This window comes from Bos javanicus, chromosome 2, assembly GCF_032452875.1.
Source record: "Bos javanicus breed banteng chromosome 2, ARS-OSU_banteng_1.0, whole genome shotgun sequence".
Taxonomy (NCBI): domain Eukaryota; kingdom Metazoa; phylum Chordata; class Mammalia; order Artiodactyla; family Bovidae; genus Bos; species Bos javanicus.
Window position 1 is genome coordinate 104,746,643 of NC_083869.1, and position 23,025 is coordinate 104,769,667.

The 23,025-nt window shown below is 52.2% G+C and overlaps 1 protein-coding gene across 1 annotated transcript in view; it reads left to right on the forward strand.

Moving 5' to 3' along the window:
- The first annotated feature begins 1,306 nt into the window (after positions 1–1,306).
- IGFBP2 (insulin like growth factor binding protein 2) overlaps positions 1,307–23,025 on the forward strand; it is a 28,853-nt gene continuing 7,134 nt past the window's right edge. Inside the window, exon 1 of the mRNA XM_061384340.1 lies at positions 1,307–1,807. Within this exon, the coding sequence (XP_061240324.1) occupies positions 1,390–1,807 (418 nt within the window). The 5' untranslated portion in view covers positions 1,307–1,389. The remainder of the gene's footprint in view (positions 1,808–23,025) is intronic.

The following is a 23,025-nucleotide window of genomic DNA, read 5'->3' on the forward strand; positions in this document are numbered from 1 at the left end:
AGGATGCCCTTGCTATGCCTGTATGTCCCCTGGTAGAATTCCAAGCTTCAATTTAAATTCTGATCCACCCCTGCAATCCCCATCACCTTGCCATTTAAATATTTCTCCTCCTCAAAGCCTCTGACAACCAGTTATTTGTTCATCTCACCAAACTCACCCCCATAACATTGTTGGTTCCTTAAGATCAGGCACTTGCCTTCCTGGGGCATGGAGCTAACTTTCAAGGCCAGGTGGCCATGTGGAAGGGTGGCATGGAGGTATTGAGAAATTAGACCCAGGCTGGAGGCAGTTCAGTGGTCCTAATCCCTACCAAGAGAATCTGACAAGAATCTTTGTTAGGGTTACAAGAGATATGTGATAATTAAAGTGGGGTCCAGTCTGGAATTTCTGAGTTGGGGACAGCTTGGATGGATGAATCAGTAAATCAAGCTGAACGATGAAGGGAGGTCATTCTTGTCCACCTGCATTTATTGGAGTGAGCTCTAAATGACCTTACTGCAGGGCATTCTCCCACACCTGGAAAACTGATCTGACCTAAGACCCCTGAAGCAGGGTGTTCTGTCCTGCAGCAAATGCCTTCAGAGCTGGAGTGGGTGTGGTGAGGCAGGTCCCCAAGGGATTCTTTGTCGAGGGAGGGGGTGTGGAGCTGAGTAAGCCCGAAAGAGGGGAGATTTCTTAGTGTCCAGAAATTGCATTTCAGGTACTTACACGTTACCAGATGCCTGCAGGGTTGGGAAATTGCAATGGTCCCTAAGAGGGGCAGTTCGGGGGGTAGGCTGATCTACAGGACGTGAACAGCCTCCTGACTCCGAAGTCACTGTCCCAAGCAGCACGTCAGCAGTGAGGGAAACCCCGAGGATGGAGGGAACAGCTGGGAGTAGACCGAAATCTACTTGAAGGTCATGCCTGACGTCCTCTGCATTCCCTCCAGCAGTGAGCCCAGCGCCGGCCGCATGGGAAGCGCACAAAGTCCTTCCGAATTGAACCGAAAACAGGAGACAAAAGCACCCACTCCTGCCCACTCCCGCGTCGATCTTAACCCAAACCCCCAAGTTATTCTCATTTTCCTGGCGTCAGGGAGCCCGGGGTGGCAGTGGGTGAAGGGACGGAGGCCAGAGGGTGTAGGGGACCCACGTTACATGCGAGGAGGTGGGGATGGGCGAGTGGGCGTGCGCGCACGCAGAGGCCCGCGCGCGGGAGTGTCGGGGGGAAGGGGGTGGTCTCCAAAAGGGGGAGGGGAGAAGGCAAGGGGGCGGGGAGAAGCAGGGCCCTTTAGGACCCGGCTGCGGCGGCGGGGGTGGAGAAAGAAGCGGAGGAGGCGGCTCCCGCGCTCGCAGGGCCGTGCCACCTGCCCGCTCGCTCGCCGCCGTCGCGCTCACCGCCGCCAACATGCAGCCGAGACTGGGCGGCCCCGCGCTGCTGCTGCTGCCGCCGCTGCTGCTGCTGCTGCTGCTGGGCGCGGGCGGCGGCGACTGCGGGGCGCGCGCCGAGGTGCTGTTCCGCTGCCCGCCCTGCACGCCCGAGAGCCTGGCCGCCTGCAAGCCCCCGCCCGGCGCCGCGGCCGGGCCGGCCGGCGACGCCCGCGTGCCCTGCGAGCTGGTCCGCGAGCCGGGCTGCGGCTGCTGCTCCGTGTGCGCCCGGCTGGAGGGAGAGCGGTGCGGCGTGTACACCCCGCGCTGCGGTCAGGGGCTGCGCTGCTATCCCAACCCGGGCTCCGAGCTGCCCCTGAGGGCGCTGGTCCACGGCGAGGGCACTTGCGAAAAGCACGGCGATGCTGAGTACAGCGCCAGCCCCGAGCAGGTTGCAGGTAACGCGGGGCTGGGACAACTAGTTGGGAGAAACTTAGTGGGCGGGGGGGAGCCCGGCTAGCGGCCCTTCTGGAGGGAAGGAGTGTGCGGCGGGACCTCAGAGACCGTTTTAACGGAGGAAGAGCAGGGTCCTGGGCCGGCTCTGGGTTGGGGTGGAGGCGGTGGTTGTTGGGAGGGGGGAAAACCCGAAAGTCAGGTCCCGGGAGAGGAACTGGAGTTGGAGAGGGCGGAAGATCCCCGGCTACTAATTTGCTGGGGAATAATACGGAGAGAGAAGGCATCCCTGTTACCATAGGCTTCCCTGGTGGAAGGTACCCGACTTCTGTTTTGGAGGGGAGATTTGCTGGGGAGGAGGGTGCTGGTCAGATCGGTGGGAGTAGGAGCTTAAGGCTTATCTGGGGCACCACTTGAGCTGGTGGTCGCCGGCCGAAGGTTCCCGGAGAGGTCCTGGTGAAGGACGCTGCCCGGGGTGGGGGTGGGGGGTGCGGGGCGGAGGCTGGCGGGTACCGGTGACACCAGGGACCACTGGTGAGAAGGGGGCGCTAGGAGAAGGCAGCGGCGCATTGAGGTCCCTTCCTTCTGGGATTGTGAGGTGAGAAGAAAAGACTTGTGCATACTTTTTGTAGGGTGGGCTGCCTAGGAGTTAAAAAAAAAGGAACGCTGCTATTTTACAGAGAGGACGAAGAAGGCGCTCGCTTTTGTGTTGGGTGGAATGATGAAAGAGGAGCATTTGGGAGGCGAGGAGACCCCAACCGTTGAGTCACTGTAACTCAAGCCAGGTCGCCGGTTGCATGCAGTCTGCGGCGCGGGCAGCCTTGCCGCTCATTTTAGCATCTGGGCCCCCGGGCGTCCGGGAGGGAGGATGCCCCAGCCCGGACGCAACTACCCTTACCGGAGCGAGGTGTCGCCCCCCGCCGTCGCATCCTAATTGACGGAGCTCTTCCTGTCCCATAGAATGGGGGCTCCGAAATTCTTTGTAAGGAGCTCTAAGCCCCTCCCCACCAAAAGTTTTTTTTTTTTTTGGACACAACCAGACTATAAATATCTCACGTGTTTTTTTTTTGTTGTTGTTGTTGTTGCGTGTTTTTTTTTTTTTTTTTTAAATTACAAAAGCCTCCTGCTTCAGTGGTCTGGAGGAAGCTGTAATTATTTTCTTTCCTCTTGGAGACAGTGGTGAAATGTGTTCACTGCCTGCTGCCGTTGTTTAAAAAGCAAGCGAGTCTGACCAAGTTTCTCAAACTTAAGAGATATTTACAAAAAGAAGGAAGGAAAAAAAGAAAAGTGAAAAATTCTTGTTCCCTTCTTAGCTTCTGTGGTCTTGACCCCCTCCCCCCTGCACACCTTCCACCCCCGTTCCTTCAGCCTGCTATTGTTTTTTGCTTGTTCTTGAGAAGACAAGTAGGGGTCAGAGTTGAAATCTTTTTTCGGTCGCATTTTGACCTTGAGTGCACAGCAAGTTAGGGCTTCCTCCAGCGGAACCCCTCAGTCCCTTTCTTCTGGCTGGGGCTTGCCTCCCTCCCCAGCCTGCCTGGAGGTTAACCCTTCCCTCCAGCTTCTCTTAGAAAGCGCTGATGCCAGGGAAAAGACTCTGCAAAGTCCTTTCACCGCGGGCGCCCATCCCCCCAGCCTTGCGTCCGCGGCCCTCCTCCATCGCCCGCTAGCACCCCGTGGTCCACCGGGAGGTACTGTGGTTTTCTGAACTGAACTCTGACAAACTAAACATCTCCCCCAGCAGGGTGAACTTTTGTTCAAAAGGCCTCCAAGTTCATAGAATCCTTTGGATTTTGACTGTTGTAACCAAGTGCGGTAGTACACGTCCTTCCTAAACGTTTTAGTATTTTTTTTTCGTTCTTCGTTCTGCTTACTTTCTGCCTGAAAAACCAACTCTCTTGCCTCCCAACCCCGGAGGCAGGTTAGGGTTCTTCGGAAGGGACCAGATGCGGGGAATTCTCCCATGCACTCCTCCCTGCAGTCGTCAGGGGAACTCGGGGACAATGGAGTGAGTTCACGGGAAGAATGTCACAGGATTTTCTGCCTGGTTATGGGACTCCTTTCCGCCAGCTAGCCCCAGCTGCCTCCTCTGCCTGCTCCCAATGGCCAGACAGCCGCCTTCCGCATTTTTCTCTTGTGCTGCACGTTGGGAAGAGGGGACACCAGGGTTGGGGGGCGGGGAATGTGGGGTGGAAGCTGAGTGGGTGCCCTGGAAAGAAGTGCCAAGAGCAGGGTGTCTGCAGTGTGAGGAGGGCTGGGGGGAAGGGGACACTGCTGGGCGAAGCCTGGGCTTGCAAGGGTGGGGGTGGGGGCTGGGGAGCCGGGGGTGCAGGGAAGAGAGAAGGGCGAGTTTGGAGGCTCCTGTGCAGGAGAGGGTTCTGGGCTGGAGCAGGGATTGGGATGCTGAGTGAAGAATGCGGAGGTCCGAGTTGGGTGGGGTGGCCCAGATAAGACCTTAGCACTGAACGCCACTGCCTCCACTCCATCACCCGTCTCTTCTCCCCCACTCTGAAGAATAACGCCCCCCTCCCCATCCCAGCCTGCCTTCCTCTGTGAGCAGGTTGCTTTTTGAGAATTTTAAACACACCCTTCTTATTTCGAGGCAGCAAACCCCAGCAGTTCCGGCTTTGCTGTTAGCTCTTTTGTCTTTGTTCCCAGGACTCAGGGGCTGTGCTGCTGGCTTCCTGGGGATGGCTGGGATGCTGGGGGTGGGGCTGGGCACATCAGCGGGTGCTGAGCTTGCATCCCATGGGCTGGGACCAATTGGTTTCAAAGAAACCCAGAAGTCACACGGAGGCGAGGCTGGGGGCTGGCGGGGGGGTGGGGGTTGGAGTAGGTGGGCCTGGAAGAAAAATAGCAGGGGGACCCTGAGACCTGCCTGAAGTCTGGACCTGAGAAATTTGTGGGTGTGTTCGGTAGCGGAGTGTGCAGAAGTGCCTAGAAATGTTAGGGAAAGAAAAGGAAGCAGGCCTGGGCCGGTTCGGGCCCTTTCAGAATTCAGGGCCTCGGCCGGGCCGGACTGGCTCCCTCCAGCATCTCCCCAGCCTCCTTCCCCGCCGCGTACAATGCCGGGGATTATGCCGAGGGGCGGAGCCGCCCAAGTGGCCGTCTGGCCCGCTGCACTTATAAAGGTGCTATAGAAATGTGCAGTCATTCAAAGTCCCAGGGCAGGCGGGCCGGCGGGCCGGCGGGCGGGCGGGCCAGGGGAGGCTTTGCATCTGCAGTTGCTGGGGCAGCATAAAGGGGGGCAGAGGCGAGGGCTGATTTACAGTGGTTCAGTGCAGCTTCAAAGAAGGGGGAGAAAAGCAACGGGACTTCTGGCTCAGAGCACTGCTTTGCATCTTGTCTTGCATAAATTTGCATACTGAGTTCAAACTTGTAAAATAGTCTCGAATGAGTGGGACCCACTGTCACGGATTGCTAGCATCACTACCTTCCGGCCCCCCACCCCCACCCCCTTCTGGACAGAACACCCAGAACTAGCTCTGCTAAGCCGCTCTGCCTGAGTATGTTGGAAGGGGAGATAGGGGACTAGAGGGCTGCTGCTCCTGGGTTCTTCTGGAGAGAAGGGAGACTTATAGTTCCTGGACTACAGGATCAAGCTGGGTGTGGCTCTGGGCTCTATGGCCTTGGAGGCAGGGCTCCTCCAGAGGATGTGACTCTCCAGGTTCTGAACCAGCCTGGCAGAGGCAGGCCGAGTTGGAATCTTTGCCTGCAGGCTCCCTGCTCACCTTCCACTCCTGCCTAGAGTTCACTGAGCTTCTTCCCTTTGTGTAGAAATAATGACCCATGGTTGGATGGCATCACTGACTGAGTGGACGTGAGTTTGAGCAAATTCTGGGAGATGGCGAAGGACAGGGAAGCCTGGCGTGCTGTGGTCCATGGGGTTGCAGAGAGTTGGGTATGACCGAGTGACTAAACAACAGTGACCCCGTCTATTCCTTTGATGAGGTATTAGAGTGAGCTTTGAGGGAAAAAAAGTCCTATATAACAGTGTCAAAGAACTTAGAGAAACAAACCAGAGGTAAGGAGCCTCTGAATGAGGATAGGTGGTGAAGTCCAGGGGGAAAGAAGAACTTGTCTGTTGCGGACATGAGTGTCTTTCTATGCAGTGATTCTTGACCTGATTGGATCATTGAGTTTCCTGGCAGGCAGAGGGAAAAGGGAGGCTTAGATTTTCTCACTGTTTGCTTACCTTAGCACTCAGCTTTCAAATAAGCTTTTCATGCACATAGTTTCTTTGGGGGAAATTATTCCTATAGAAATGCCTGCAGGGTAGCTGTTACTCAGCTAGAGTCATCAGCTGTCAGACACTGAGGGTGACTGAGAGCGTCTCTGTTCTCTAGCCCATTGATCAGGTTAGCTTCTAGTTTCTCAGATTAGCTATTCACTGCCATGGAAAATGGGACACAATTGCTAGTTCCAAAAATTCTTGGTTTAATGAAATGCAGGATTGCGGGGTGGGGGGTGGGCAGGAGGGGAGGGCAGGGCAGGAAGTGCTAAAGGGAATGAGGGAGAAGCAGAAGATGAACAGGCTTGGGCCCACGTTTGGTTTTGTCCTTGGTCCTCCTCACATACTACAAAACTACCGGGAAAAAAAAAAAAGTTTGGTTATCACAAGGAGACTGCATATCCAGGGACCGCATTTAGTTTTAGTCTTTCTCTGCTTTCTCCAGCCTGTGAACCGGTCTCTTCTCCCGTGCTTCTCCTCCTGTGGCTCTAGAACACCTTGCTGGATGCTAAGCAGGAGAACATAGCTTGAAAAAAAATGACGTGGGAAATAGATTGGCTCAGCCATCCTCAGAGATCCAGAAGTAGATGGAGACCACATAGATAATTGGGGATTGGCATGTTTGAACCAAACCTGATTCTTAAATGAGAAGGGTGGTTAGCTGGCCGTGCAGGAACTGGGCTTGGTGGGGGGTAGAGGGGGGAAACCTTATCCTCCCAGGGGGTTCCTGCTCAGGCTCTTCTTCTGCCACAGCCAAGACATAGATCAGTGAGGTAATACTTCTAATGCCCCAGGTGGTCTGGTTGGCAGGTGTTCAGAGCCCCTCTGCTTCTGCTTGCAACCTCTGGCCAGCTCGCTGACATGGCAGGCAGCCTCCCATCTGCCCCCGTCCTGGTCGCAACCAACTTCTTTGCCTGCTTCATCTCCTGTCTTAACAGCAACCCTGTGAGAGAGGCCTTTTACCTCCATGTCACAGGTGTGGACTCTGGGGCTCAGTGGAGGGGCCACCTTAGCAGGTTAAGTAGTGAGGTGAGAAGCTAACCTGGGTCCCTTTCTTCTGAACCCCTCTGCCTCCATGGCCAAGCAGGGGAGTGGGGGCCTCTGGCAGCAAAAGCCTGTGACCCCATCAGAAGGTTTGTTCCTGGACACCTGCCACATGCAGGCGATGCTTGGGCCACTGTGAGAGGCACAACTCCTGGAGCTTGGGGATTTCAGAAGTGGAAGTGGCCAGCGTGCAGCAGCCAGGAGGCACAGAAGGGCCCCCGCACAGGCCTCTGGAGAGGAGCTGGTGGGCAGGGAATGATGGTGGAAGCAGCCTGGCCTTGGCTGGCGGATTGACCTGCGTTCCGATGCAAGCCTGTCTCTGAGAACCTGAGTGATGTGAGTCTTGTCCTTTGATGAAATGAGGATGATTGTATTTCTCAAATGGGGTGTGTGTGAGGTCAGCTATGATAATACAGAATGCCCGGCACATAGTAGGTTCTTTTAGCTGCCTTAATCTTGGTAAGCAACGTCTCCTCTCTGATGCTTAGTCAGCCAGCCTTTAAAACAAAGGCCAAACTGGCTGTGTCAGGCAGGCCACTTGTCTCTGCAGGTTGTACCCGGTGTTGTGGGGCCTCATCCTGGCATGAAACGGCTTTGGTTCAAACCCCTGTTTTCTACCACATACTTGCCACCCAAGGCAAGAGATATATTTTCTCTGAGCCTCCGTTTCCTTATCTGTAAAGGAAGAATTGATAGCATCAACTGCATAGGGTCATGTCTGCACGTGTGTATGTGAGTGTGTAAAGATAAATAATACATATAAAGCCTAAGCACTTGGGTGCAGTTTCTTTTTGGGATGATTCACTTGATTTCCACCTCTCTGTCTATACATTGGAAGCATCTGCATCGGATCCCTTTTGCAGACTGTAGTGGGGCTGTTTGGAGAAAAGGTAATGAAACTGTGCTTTCGATGTGGCATGAACCCAGTTGACAGTAAACAGATGACTGAGGTCCAAGACTTACATGTTTCATGGATGAGTTAGTGAAAATCGCTCAGTCGTCTCCAACTGTTTCCAGCCCCGTGAACTATACAGTCCATGGAATTCTCCAGGCCAGAATACTGGAGTGGGTAGCCTTTCCCTTCTCCAGGGGATCTTCCCAAGCCAGGGATTGAACCCAGGTCTCCTGCATTGCAGGTGGATTCTTTACCAACTGAGCTATCATGGACGCGCATGGATGAGTTAGGCGTGCTCGTTAGGGCTTGTGCACTAAGGTCTGGGATTGACCCTTCTTCCTCTGGCAGCTTCTTGTGGTTGTTGAGTTGCTCAGTTGTGTCCGACTTTCTGAGACTCCATGGACTGCAGCACGCCAGGCTTCCCTGTCCTTCACCATCTCCCTGATTTTGCTCAGACTCATGTCTCTTGAGTGGGTGATGCCATCCAACCATCTCATTCTCCGTTGTTCCCTTCTCCTCCTGCCTTCATTCTTGTCCAGCATCAGGGTCTTTTCTAATGAGACTGTAGCGCCCAGAATGTGGATGGAGTGGCTGTGGAGGCAGAGGGGGCCCCAGAGTTTGACCCTGGACACTTGGTGCTGCTCAGAAATGGGATGGGTACAGTCGGACATTATTAGGAACTTAGCCCAGTTCCCAGAAGCAGAGTCCTGCCTTCATCTGCCAGCCAAACTCTAGGACCCAGCCCTCCAGTTGCTGGCGTTCAGAGGACTGGGGAGTCCTTGAGGCTACATTTCGGGGCTGGGCAGCACTGTCCTCCATGGACGGCTGGCCTCTACAGGACACCTTCCAGGACTTAGCTTCAGCAGACGAGGATCAGAACGGCGTGTGCTAACATGCTAACATAGGGTGTGTGCAGGATGAGCCATTGTGTTGTCCATGCAGCCAGTGAAGACCCCATGACGCCATTTCCCTGCTCCAGGAACGTGGGTTTTCAGGTCCATCCTGTCTGAGCCTCGGGTGCCAGAACGTTGAACATGATCCTGGCAAAGAAACTGGACGTTCTGTCCAAAAAAGTGATGTTTCCTTACTCCGCTGTCTCCAGCATTGACCTCATTCCTGAGTGGAGTGGGGACTGAAGGGTTCTCAGTAGATGTGGGGGCATGTTTTCTGGGCGCTGGGGTTCTTCCTAATGTCCGATTCCACCCGTGGTCCTGGAAAACCCTCTGAATGGCCTGAGTGGCTAGTGACATGACACAGTGACTCAGTGTCAAGCCTCTGATGGAGCTTAGACCCCAGGAAGCAGAGAAGGCTTCCCGGGGAATCTGGGGTGGAGGCTCTTCTTAGACACCTTGGTGTTGGTGGTGGGGGAGGGGAGGAGAGGATAAGCTCTCCTTACAGATGGGGTGGTAGGTCTAGGGAAGTGAAATGTGTTGGCTTTTAGATTCCAGAGTAACTGCCCCCTCTGTCACCCTCACCCCCACTGTGAATAGAGTGGATGGGCCATAGGAAATTTTTTTTTCCCCCTACTGGAAAATGGACCATCTCTGTCTGCCCCTCCCCACACTTGGCTCCTGAGCCCTCCCTCCCCTCCCCTCCTGGGCCACTCCTGTTCCTTAACAAAGCCAGGGAAGATCTGGGCTGGCTCAGCTCCTGGGTGTCAGTCAGGACGCAGAGGGAGACCTTGCTCAGAAAGCCGGCTCCCCCGGAAAGAAATACAGAGTCGACTGTAGTCAAGAATTGTTTCCTTCCCCCCGCACCCCCCCTTTTTTTTTTTGCAGGGTGGAGGGGAGCATTTGGCAGCCCTTGGGGCCCCTTCTGGCTGCCAGCCCCATGTCTCTTCCTGGCTGTTGGGAGGCAGGGCAGGAGTGAAGGTTGGGGAGAAAGCGGGGCAGGGGCTGGCAGGCCTCCAGCTGCCAGGCTGGGGAATTGGCCCACAGGCTTTGCTTAAGTTGGCCCCGAGCAGAGCCTGGGGAGGCTTCTAATTAGTGAATGGGGTATAGGTGTGTCAGCCTGCGTTCATTCAAGAACTGAGCTCTGGGAGCGAGGAAGCCCTTCGAGGAGGGGTACTGCGCCCAGGAAGGCCTTTGTAAGTTGGGGAGAGAGGGGGGCGGGGAGCGGGGGAAGGCTCAGGGGTTACCTCCTGATAGGGGTTGGGGAGATCGGTGCTTTCTAGCGGGAGTGAGCCAAGTTGTAGGACTGCAGGGAACGAAGGGTCTACCTCACAGGGTGAATGGCAAAATAATCATAATTAAATTGCTTTTTTTCCCCAGACTTTGTTCACTGCCACTAAATGCCAGTAGGATTCCCCCCCGCACCCCCCCCAGCACCCGCAACTTTTTAGCCTCAGGATTCTCCCCACTTGACGGGTGAAGAATTCAGGGCTGCATTCAGGTTCCAAAGCCAAGGCAAGTACAGACCAGGATGGAGTCTGGGGCTCCAGCTTCTCATTCCAGAGCTCCATCCCATCAGACTCACACATGCAGAGAAGCAGTGAATTATATACTGCTGCTCGGAAAAGCTCCTTTTCCCTGGGAGGTAGTAATTAAGGCATAACTTCTCAAAAATCTTCTTTATGCAACTCCCCAGGGAGTTTCTTTTAGGTCTGTTGTCTTGGCTTCTGGATAGAGGTGCCAAGATGCCTGTAGATGGAGAACGTACTTTCTAAAGTGCCTGAGGCCATGATAAACTGAAAATGGCAGTTCCCCTGGGCCCTGCCCTTGCATTTGCCTGATAACACTGGGTGGTTTCTATTGGAACAATGGCAAGGTGTGTCAGGCAAGATAAAGGAAGGTGGGAAGGGATATGTGTATGTATGTTAGTTGGTTGCCATTCCCTTCTCTAGGGGATCTTCTTGACCAAGGGATCAAACCCGGCTCTCCTGCATTTTAGGCAGATTTGTTACCATCTGAGCCTAGTGTTCTTTAGGATGGATTGGCTTACGGGATCCTAAATGCTTTTGAGGTCGGGTAGGGGGCCACTTGGAGAAGGCAATGGCATCCCACTCCAGTACTCTTGCCTGGAAAATCCCATGGACGGAAGAGCCTGGTGGGCTGCAGTCCATGGGGTCGCTAAGAATCAGACACGACTGAGCGACTTGACTTTCACTTTTCACTTTCATGCATTGGAGAAGGAAATGGCAACCCACTCCAGTGTTCTTGCCTGGAGCATCCCAGGGACAGGGGAGCCTGGTGGGCTGCCGTCTACGGGGTCGCACAGAGAACACGACTGAAGTGACTTAGCAGCAGCAGCAGCAGCAGGGGGCCACTTATGACTGATGGCTTCCTTCTCTGGGAAGACAAGAGAGGGTCTTGTGGAGGTGGGAAGGGACAAAATGATGGGGAACAGAAGAAAGGAAGCCCTGAGGTTACACGGTCTCTGTCAAGAGTCTTCCAAGATGCCAGTAAGCAAGTGCCATTCTGGTTGGTTAAGTGCTGTGGAGGGAAACCACCTGGGCTTTGGTTTCGGCTCTGCTGTTGCTATGTGACTTTGTGCCATTGGCCCCACATCCTGTGGCTTCTTAGACAAGTGTGAGAGGAGACAAATTATCAATCTCATGTGATTGCTTGATGATAAATTTCTATACACAAACCACAAAGCACAGGATTGGAAACTCAGAAGCACTTGAGAATCTCAGGGAAGTGTTTCTGCTTCTGAAAGGAGGGAAGGGCACAAACTTTAAAAGAATGACATAACCCGAGGGCATGATGTAAACTGACTATAATCAAGTAAGGCCAAGATGGTGGATGAGTTGGCTTCTATTAGCCCTTGAGCCTCAGCATATCTTAATACCTCAGCGTGCTAAACGACACACCCAGCAGTGCCATGGTGGTTCTGAGGCCAGTCATCAAAGGCCAGAAAGAGGGCAGTGGCCCAATTCCTGGAAAATCCCCACCCCTTCCCCAAAACAGTTGGAATAATCCTCCCACTCATTGAAAGAAAGTGAAAGTTGCTCAGTCTGACCTTTTGTGACCCCACGGACTGTAGCCTGCCAGGCTCCTTTGTCCGTGGAATTCTCCAGGTAAGAATGTTGAAGTAGCCATTCCTTCTCCAGGGGATCTTCCCAAGCCAGGGATCGAACCCAGGTCTCCCCCATTGCAGGGGGATTCTTTACCGTCTGAGCCACCAGGGAAGCCCAGCCCCTGAAATTACCAGGCCATAAAAACTAAGCATGCCATATTTCAAGGCCACTCTTGCCTTCTGAGATGGACCACGCTCTGTCTGTGGAGTGTGTTTCTCTCTAAATAAATCTGCTTCTTACCTATCACTTTGTCTCTCACTGAATTCTTTCTGTGATGAGACATCAAGAACCTGAGCTTCATTAAGTCCTGAGACCAGGTGTGTGATCTCAAGTTAAAAGACCGTGGGTTCAAGTCCTGGCCTGTGGGTTCAGGTCTCAATCTGAGTTGCACAGTTAACTTCCACAGGGTGTGGCTTACCTGGACCGCCGCCCTTTGCTTTGGAAAGTCCAGAATGGAGTCAGTCGTGGACGATGTTCCAGAGGGCAGTCGAAGCCTTTGATGCCATTGTTACGCCTTGTGTTTCTACCAGGGCATCTTCATTCCCCAGAAGGGAGGGTTCTTACCTGAGGCCCTGCTAGTTATCTCTGGTTCCTTTGTTGCCTCTAAACCAAGAGAGCTAACCAAGGAAGACAACTGATGTGCTGCAGGATTATATCAGACAAGATTAGTGAACTTTTAGTTGAAGGAAAAGAAAGCATGGTGACCTATTTAAAGACACTTATTTATATTCAAGACACTTCTTGTGCTGGTTTGAGAGTGTGGCCGGCAATCCTGGACATCTCTGCAGGTTTTTAGTTTCTTTCTGCATCCTGTGGGTTCAGTTTGTCAGGCCTGGGGTATCTGGGAGTGACCCAGGGATGGAGAAGAGGTGGCAGAAGGGGAGGGTGGGAGGAGAGAAGTGGGCGGAAGCCAGTGTTTATGGCTCTCTGGGATGGGGTCCGTGTGGTGGCATCAGAGCTGAGTGTAGGGACAGCTGTTTGAATGTGGGTCCCAGTTGAGGGAAGTGGCTTCTCTCTCCAGCTCATGCTTCACTTTGCTCACTGCCTTTCTCTTCTCGCTGCTCTGGGGCTTAGATGGTGAGGGAGAGACCAGAAAGATGAGAAGAAGAGTAATATAACAGGATGCTCTAGGCCAGAGTGGTGGGATGTTTTTCAGACAGTCCGTTTTCCTAATGTTTAAACACTGGTTAAACACATGTACAAGCTATGAGACTGACTCTGCAGATACAGTCACACCACCTATGTAGTGCATGCTTTCTGAAATGTTTTATGTTGGAGTATAGCTGATTAACAATATCGTGTTAGTTTCAGGTGGACCGCAAAGTGATTCAGTTTATATGTATGTGCGTGGGCGCTCAGTCGCTTCAGTCATGTTTGACTCTTTGCTACCCTATGGACTGCATCCCGCCAGGCAAGATTACTGGAGTGGGCTGCCATTCCCTCCAGGGGATCTTCCCAACCCAGAGACTGAACCCATGTGTCCTTTGTCTCCTGCACTGCAGACAGATTCTTTACCGCTGAACCACCAGGGAAGCCCCGCTTATACATATATATGTATCTGTTGTTTTTCAAGTTCTTTTCCCATTTAGGTTACTATAGAGTATGGTGGGCTACAGTCCATGGGGTCGCAAGAGTCGGACACGACTTAGCGACTAAAACCACCACCACCACCACCACCACCAGAGTATTGAGAAGAGTCCCCTGTGCTATACGGTAGGTGCTTGTTGATTATCTATTTTTAAATATAGCAGTGTGTACACGTCAGTTCCAAACTCCCAATCTATCCCTCCCCAACAACACATGCTTTTTGATCCTAAAGGGGAGCAAGACAGGCATTTGAAAAAGTTGATTATTGTCCAAGAAGAAATCAAGTCAGTAGAGATGTATTTAAATCTCATGCAAGTGGCTCTTTTAGCCTTTTGATCAAGGCTCTTGGGAAGATCTTTCGTGAAATAATGGGGCTCTTTTCTGGTGGATGAAATCTCAGAAGGAAGGGTATCTCCAGTCTTACGAAAGAAAGGACAACCTTTTTCTTCCAAAAAATTGAGCACACAATATGTCTTCCTTCCTGCCCTCTTTTCGTGATAAGTACTTTTTTTAAAAAACAAAAAAAAAGCTCTATGGAAGCTAGGTCCAAGTTTTTGTCTTCAAGAAGCTCCCTCCTTCGGGGGAGGAAGGAAAAGCATGGACCCGTGGCTTTGTGCCAGTGCACTCAGGCTCCAGGGCTGTGCAGGAAGCTGAGTCCAATTACAAGGGTGCTTGGCCCAGGAATGCGCGTCCTCCACTCAGTCAAGTTTCTGCATTACACTTGGAGGGCATTGTCCTTCCTCCTGAATGATGATGTGTAACTTCATTACAGATGTGTCATTTTTTCTGCCTGCAGTTTGTCCCTTGTTTTCGTTCTTCCCGTGAAACTCTTGGGTGGCTTCTAAGCTGGATCTCTCCCGTTTTAGGTTAAGGCTGCTACCTCTGCTTCTTAAGAAGCCAAAACAGTCATCTCCCTTCACTGGGCGTGAGTGGCCCTTGAGTGGCGATACCTGCATCTTCCCCTCCTTGACCCTGTGGCCCTCTTGTGCTCTCTTCAAGCCTTTCCTGATTCATTTCCCAGTTCTTCATGCTGCAGAGACCTTGCCAGGAGCCCGTGGTGCCCTGCTGGCACCAGGTAGCTCTCGTTACACTGCCCTCTGAGAGTGTAGGTGAAGTTGGCCACGTCACTGGTGCCGTCCTCTTTCAGCCATTGGGGTTCACGGAGCACCTTGTAATTACTGATGCCCCTGCTTGACAAGGAGGGGTGAGGAGTGGCTGGAGTGAGTTTATCTTTAAAAATGCAGAGAGGTACTAAGAATGACATAATAATGCCAGTCTACCACCCATAGCTGGGAATGGATGATGTTTGTTGTCACATTTACTCCAAGTCTTTTTTTTTAAAGCGTCCCCTCTCCACCAGCCACCCCCGTCCCCTGTCCCTGCTCGCTAGACAACCGCTTAGCGTTATTCACTGCTTCTCTTCTTTAACTAAACAGATTTGCTAATTGGATGACCAACATTTCAGAGTTGTTCTCTGAGAATAAATGGGAAAATGTACATAAAAGGTTTCTTTCGGCAACTTTCCCCCCCATCCACTTTAGATTTTTGAGATCTACCCATGTTGATAGACACTGGTCAGAGCTATTCTTTTTGACTGCTCTAATTATTTCATTGTATTATTTTATTGATTTATCTATCCATTCATCTGTTGAAAGGCTTTTGGATCCAGTTGCTAAATAGTTTTCACAAGTACAGTGATGCTGTAATGAAAGTTTTTGTGCACAAGTCAGAGAGAAGCAGTTACTGGGTCAGGCACATTCTTCTCTTCCTATTAGCCTCTGGTTCAGGTTTGCACCAAAGCACATTCTCTGCTTACTTGGGCCTTCAGCAGGTAGATCCCCTGGCCAGGTTCTCAGATGACTTGTGTTGAACCAGAAGAGAAATGCTTGGGACCCCCGGCAAAAAGGGAAAGCTGGTGGGGCTGCTGACAATCTTGATATCAATTTCTCTGGCTCTTCAAGGACAGCCTGGCTTGCAGAGCCCCAGAGGACCGTGTTGAATTTCAGCATGTTTTTGTTTTCTCAAACTGTCTGCCTCTACCCTGACCCTCCCCAGGCCTTGGCGATTCCAGGAATGACCCTGGTGTTTATGAAGCAGCCCTTTGGATATCGCAGAGGCAGAGAGGCCCTGTGCTGTGTTTCTGCTCACTCAGGTTGGCAGGGAGGGGGTGAGATGAGAGCTGCTCTAGGAACCTCCAAGGTGCCTGGCCAAGGATGGCCCCTCTCTGTGCATCCAAGCATAGACACGTGTCTGTTTACGAACCCGCCTGTCCGCAGGTGCAAAGAGCGTATGAATCTTTGTCTTGGCAAGGTGTACACGTGAAGCCGTATCTCTTGAGCAGAAGCCTTTTCTCCCACCACCAAGAAATTCTTTGGGAAACCAAGGCAGGAATGGGGCCCTGACTAGAAGGGGGTTGTTAAAAGTATAGTCTCTGACGCCCACCCAGGTCTTGCTGTCTCCAAAGCTTTGGGGCTGGAGCGGTGGTGTTTAGTCGCCATGTCTGACTCTTTCGTGACTCCATGGGCTGTAGCCCGCCAAGCTCCTCTGTCCATGGGATTTTCCAGACAATAATACTGGAGTGGGCTGCCATTTCTTTCCCTAGGGAATCTTCCTGACCCAGGGATTGGACCTGTGTCTCCTGTATTGGCAGGCAGGTTCTTTACTACTGAGCCACCAGGGGAGCCCTGGGGCTGGAGTGTAGGACTCTGTTTTTCCACAAGCTCTTCAGATGCTATCTGATGAACAGCTATGATTAGGAAACGTTTGCCTGGTCTCACTCCCTGAATTTACAGCTGAGCACACGGGGGCGTGCACATCTGAGACACCCAGCTGGCATCACCCAGAACCCCAGGCCTGGAGGTAATCTCAAGATCAGAACCTGAAGACTTTAACTTGCCAGCCAGCACTGCCCTTCCCACCATACTGGAACCGGTTGGCCAAGGCTTTGAGCCCAAGAGCCCTTGTTCCAAAGGAAATCCTACAAGGGCTCAGAATGGCTTGGCAGGTGGTTGTCCTCTGCCCTCCTGTTGGCCACTGTCGCTGTCTCCAGTAGTGGTTCCTTCCCAGCATGAGGATGGGACTGGGTGCCCACTGGCCATCCCCCTCCACAGACTTCACCCAGCTCTACAGCCCTTAGCTGGGTGGTGGGCCCTGGTAGCTGTGGGGGTGCAGGGCCATGGTCCTCAGGTGAGAAAGGTCAGTACCTGCACCTGTATGATGTGACCACCTGGGTCGAATTCAGCACGGTTCTCTGGGGCTCTGTGAGCCAAGCTGTCCCTGAAGAGCCAGAGAAATTGATATCAAGATGGTCAGCAGCCCTACTAGGTTTCCCTCGTTTCTGTGAGTCTAGAACATCAGAAGAGGCTGCTTACTTGCAGCCATTTCCTTACGTAGAGGGTGGTCAGAAACCTCTTTTGTTTGAAACTTGCTTTGCTTGCAAACCATGCAGAGGCGCTGCTGGTCTGGTGGCAGCTGAGAGAGGTCAGATTGCTTAGCGCTCGTCCTCGCAGGGAGCAGGGGCTCAGAGTCGGGGAAAGAACGGGAAGGGAGTTTGCAATGAATCTGGGTATGAGCAGGGGGTAGATGGCCTGATCCAGGAGAGTCATTAACTGAGCTGGAATGTCGCCACTGCTGACATCCACGCATGCGTGCACTACTCAGGATTCCCATGTGAGAGGTCTCAGTTGCCAGCTGCCCGTGACCATCTAAAAAAAAGTAGAGGATGACATGTGATGTCTCTCACCCAGAGAGACTAGGGACCTCAGGTTTAACTTTAGCTGAAGAATAACAAATAGGCCCCCTTTGTACCCTGTGTATGTGTTAGTTGCTCAGTCGTGTCTGACTCTTTTGTGACCCCATGAACTGTATGTAGCCTGCCAGGCTCCTCTGTCCATGGGATTCTCCAGGCAAGAATACTAGAGTGGGTTAGCATGCCCTTCTCCAGGGGATCTTTCCCACTCAGGGATTGAACCCAGGTCTTCTGCATTGGCAATAGATTCTTTACCCTCTGAGCCACCAGGGAAGCCCCTTTCTACCCCACCCATTTCTAACTTCTGCCCCTACCTTCCCCACCTCCCAGCATGGCCTGAATTACCCACCCCAGCCTCTGGGCGGCTTGTGTTACTGAACACAGTGGCTACAGGCTAGGCACGTCTGGTGAGCACAGTCAGCCATACAAACGGAGGGACTGGCTTCAGATTCTCTCCAACAAAAGTGGAAAGCTTGTTGGCAAGTTTACCTGGGAGTCCAGCCTCACCTGTGCGTGCACGGTGGGCATGAGACTCTTGTTTTTCCTCCCTCCCTTTCTGCCTTCTTTCTTCCCCTTATCCTCCCATCCTTCCTTCCCTTAGTTTCTGTAAGCAGAGTTAAAGTAATTTCGGCAAATCCACCCTTGCCCAAGGACTTCATCAGATGGCAGAGAGCTTCGATGTTTGCAACATAATATATATATATAATCAACAGAATCGTTTCAGAAGAAATATCTGAATAGATGGTTTTGCACAACTCTCTTTTCACTAGTCCCCACCCCAGCCCCACCCCCACCCCCAACTCCATGCATTTGGCCATTCTGCAGATCAGATATCACCCACCATTCCCCTCTGCCTGACAAATGCACCTTTCATTTTACTCATTCCAGAACTAGATGATTCGTGTGTTTCTTCCAAGGCCTGGTTGCCCACATTGGGAGTCTAGTGAGTCGACTCTGCACATCAAGTGGCCAAAGTATTGGAGCTTCAGCTTCAGCCTTCACTTAAGTACAGTGATTCTTCTTCTTTTTTTTTTTTTCAGCTTTGAGAAATTAGAGCTCAGAAAGGTTAAAGGGTTTGGCCCAAATCACAGGTGACCTGTCAGTGGCAAAGCCAGGATTGGAATTCAGGGCTCTTGACTCCTGACCATTCGAGTTTGTGAATGAATTGTCTATGGCTATGGATATTAATGGAGAAGTTATCTGAGAGGGAGGAGAAAGATGGTAGTTAGTATTTATGTTTTTGCCCAACATATATGTCAAGGTTAAGTGCATTTTGGGGGAAATCAACAAAGAGCCATGTGACTTCTGTATGCAGCCGGGATGGAACCAAGGAAAGAGCCAACATTCCCCTAGCCTGTTACTTGCAGTGTATTCTTGAAGGGCCTGGGGATGCTAGTACCTGTTGAAGGAAGTGAGTTCACTGAGAGAATGAGTGATGGATTTAGGGTTGGGTTAGATCATCTCTATGGTGCCCTCAGCCCTTAGATTTCCGAATAATTATGAGACAGAAGGTTGGAAAATGGCTAGGATTTCTTTAGAATAAAAAAGGAGATGTATTGACCTATGATGAAGATGTGTGATGGTTTTTGGAAAAGGTCTTCTTTTCTCATCAGCCCTGCATAAGCAGGAAGGGGTAGGGGGTTGCTGTTAGTCTTAAGGCTTGTTTTCCTCAGAGTGTGCTAAGGTTTCTTCTAAATCAGAAATTGTTGTTGTTCAGTCTCGAAGTCATGTCTGACTCTTGTGATTGCATGGACTGCAGCATGCTAGGCTTGCCTGTCCTTCACTATTTTCTGCAGTTTGCTCAAACTCAAGTCCATTGAGTTGATGATGACATCCAACCATCTTGTCCTGTATTGCCCCCTTCCTCTCCTGCTCTCAATCTTCCCGGCATCAAGGTCTTTTCCAGTGAGTTGGTTCTTCACATCAGGTGGCCAAAGTATTGGAGCTTTAGCTTCAACATCAGTCCTTCCAATGAATATTCAGGGTTGATTTCCTTTAAGATTGATTGATTTAATCTCCTTGCTGTCCAAGGGACTCTCAGGAGTCTTCTCCAACGCCACAGTTCAAAAGCATCAGTTCTTCAGCACCCAGCCACCTTTTTGGTCCGACTCTCACATCTATTCATGACTACTGGGAAAACCGTAGCTTTGACTATACAGACATGGTGTCTCTGCTTTTTAATACGCTGTCTAGGTTTGTCATAGCTTTTCTTCCAAGAAGCAAGTTTCTTTTAATTTCATGGCTGCAGTCACTGTCCACAGTGATTTTGGAGCCCAAGAAAATCAAACCTGCCAGCTGTCAAATGGAGCAGAGGTCAGAGCATTGCAGTACGAGAAAGTAACATTCCATGAGAGGAAGGGTCTGTTGGACACAAAGGTCTTCGTTGAATAAGGTTGTCAGTGCTACAATCAAACAAGAAGACACTGAGGGGGAAAGGGCTGTGCCCAAAATTAAGTTTTAGTATTTATGGATAGAAGTAGGCAGCTGGAATGTCACCCTCCTCGGGTAGGTTTAGGAAGGCTGGATCACAGAGCAGTGTGGAGACCCTAGGCCAGTTATGGAACACTTGTAACAATAGCAGAGAGGTTGTGTGTGCTCCTGGAGACCCAGGTACTGGTCCTTTGGGCCTCTAGTTTGCTGTCTGTAAAATGGGACACCTCATCCATTTCTTCTCTTCCTTCTGCCTTTCTCTCTCAGCTTTCCTCCAGGTGTGTAAGGGGTGAAGTTGGGACAGTGTCCCTGCTGTGTGACCAGCCTTCTCCCTGCCCTACAAGTCTCCCACAGGTGCGCTCTACTCTCCTATCATCATCCCCACTTCCCCACTTGGAAAAGCTTGACCTTCTGTGTATCATTAGGAAACTGCCTGCTATAGCATTGACCCATTTCCTGGGTCACTAGGCAGAGAACAGTTACTGCTTGCTAATCCTTAGGCAGTATCTCGTCAGGGGTCTTGGAGTTCCCTGTCAGTCATCCTGAAGCCTTCAGGCTTTTCCAGTTCAGTGATTCGGGTTGCTAAGAACCATTTCTTAGAGTGACCTTTGCACTGCAGCCCATGGAGCTGCATACATAAGTGTTGCTTAATAAATATTATTCTGAACCAAACTCTCCTAGGCAGAAAGAAAAAAAAAATTCCAACTTGGTATTTTTGTTCCTGAGGGCAAATTCCATCTCTAGCTGGAGTTCTTCTGTGGAATGTTTTTCTGCGGACTGCCCTGTCACCTATAAGAGAACAGATGGGCAGAGCTTGGTAACGTGCTGATGTCCTTGTCCCTCAGAGGGAGGGGGTGCCGTGTGGGTTCGTCCCGAGGGAGGGCCAGCCTTATGTGCTCGGCACTGTGTATGCATGCCGCCCTTGGGATCCTGCCTGGCGCCCATGGGAGGTGGATCCTGTTTGTGCCCATTTTACAGATGAGCAGTGAAGGCACAGTGAGTTTAGGTAACTTGTCCAGGGCTGCACAGCTCGGTGGTGAAGCTGGGATTCAGCCAAGCAATTAGGCTTTGTAGGCTGAGTGCTTGAACCTCTTTGGCTGGTAATAGGAGCAGTCAAGGAATCAAGGCTCTTCTCAGCCTACCGGCCTTTCTCATCTCCATCCCAGGAAACGATTGCATTTCCCTAGCTCTGGGCTTCCACTTCAAGGTGGTGGGGGCGTCAGCACCTGCGTCAGCGAACCAGGCCCGTGGATTTCCTCATCTTATTAGCGCTTTCATCGGCAATGATGAAATCAATAAAGGAGTGGGTTCCAGGAACATACCCTGGAGCCCAGGCGGCCTCTGTGAGGGTAGGCAAACTGACCTTCAGCTCAGAGCGGTCAGGGACATCTCGGGACAGGAAACCGCCTCTGTCCTCCTGGGATAAGGCTGCTCCCTGGAGCCCTGTCTTCTGGGACCCAGTGTAGGGCGATTTTATATGACTTGGGGGCCCTAGACATGTGTGCCTCCATGGGCCCTTTCCCCCATAAAAAATGGCTTAAAATCATATTTTTATAACTGCACACGTATCAGTGTTATATGAGGATGTTTGCTGTGACCTAAAAGTTGATTATTTTTTCTTCTGATTTTAAAAAGAAATGAAAACATTTCCTGGGGCTCTGGGTACTGTGCCCACCGTGGTCCGTGATGAGCAGGCCAGCCCTGCCAGGAGCCGGAGGCCCTGAATAAGCATTCTTCTCTGTACCCTTTGCCTCCGCCCATTGTTTCCAGAGCTTTCCGAGGGCCTGGTTCTGAGCATCAGCTGTGGGCTCAGCTCTAGGCACAGTGGTACGAGTGCCCAGGAGAGTTGGGAAAGAGGGGTCAGCAGGCTGCCAGTTCTCTGAGGTCCCCACCACCATCGCCAAGAAGGCGGGCTCGGAGACCAGAGGCATGCCTGGGGATGGAGCCGTGGTGGAGGGGGTCTTAGCTGAGGCGGGGAGGGGGGTACAGCCTTTGTGAGGGGCTGGGGGTCTTGAGCACTGAGCCATGGAGAGCATCAGGCCTCTGGAGAAAGCCTAACTCCTGAACAGTGGTTTTCACCTGGGGGCATTTTTGCCTCCCGGGGCCATTGGGTAATGTTCAAAGGCATTTTTGATGATTACAACTTGGGGCGGGTGCTCCTGGCATTTGGTGAGTGGAAGTCCGGGATGATGCTGGGCGCCTCACACAGGACAGCTCCCAACAAAGAATCTTGTGGTGCCAAGACTAGTAGTGCTGAGGTTAGGAGACCCCAACCTCAAGAATGTTCCAGACATTGGTTCCTGTGAGTAGGCCCTTTGCAAAAGTCCTCGAGAGGACTAAACACGCAGGCTGACCTGCCCTCTTCCAACCCAAGGTGGTGTGATTACAGCTACAGTGGAGACAGGCTGTATTCATCTAAGCCTTGGGGTGGCTTCCCATGAAAAGAGAGGAGCCAAGTGAGCTTCTGAGCGTCACAGCTTCAGACAGCAGAGCGGATGGGTCCAGAAATGGTGGGAGATTCCCAGAGCCCTTGTCTAGTTCCCTGGTCAGCAGAATGCATGGTCTGGAGTGCTGGAAGTAGTGTTGAGGTCTCCAGAAATTCTGCCACGGTGGGGCAGGAAGCTGGCTGGGCAGGGCATGGTGAGGTCGGGGTCGTGCCCAGGGTGAACTGGGGCTGGGCGAGGGCAATCCGCAGGTTCCTGTATTGTCTTTCCCATGGGGTCCTGCCGGGTTCCTGGTGGAAGCAGGCTTTTGTAACCATCTTGCTCTCTTCCTCCTGTGTTCCCTGGGCCGTGCCAGCAGGGATGGGGGCAGAGAGCCTGAAATTGCCCCACGGGTCCAGGGCCAAAGAAGCCTGTAGAAACGGAAATGGCAGAACTGGCGGTGAGGCTGGGGTTGAGTCCTCTTCTCCACTTGTGCCAACATCTGCCACACGCATCAAGGTTAACGTGAAGGAGATGGAGGGTTACCTGGATCAGACCATCCTGTTTATTTGCCGGGTTTATCTCAGACTCTCTCAAGCCTTCCCTGCAGCCTGCTGCCCTCCACCTCTGATATCTGAGGAGGGAGAGGGGGATCTTATCTTCTTTGTGGTTGACCTCAGCTGCCTGAACACTCCAGAGGAAAGCTGTAGCCAGCCCCCCATTCAGGGGAGCGTGGCCAGTAGCTGAGCTGGGGAACCAGGAGGGCCTTCTCTTAGGGCCTCTGGGTTTCTGCTGTTTGGGCCTGAAGGACAGAAAGCGGAGGTGGGCAGGGTAAGGAGCGTCTGGGGCA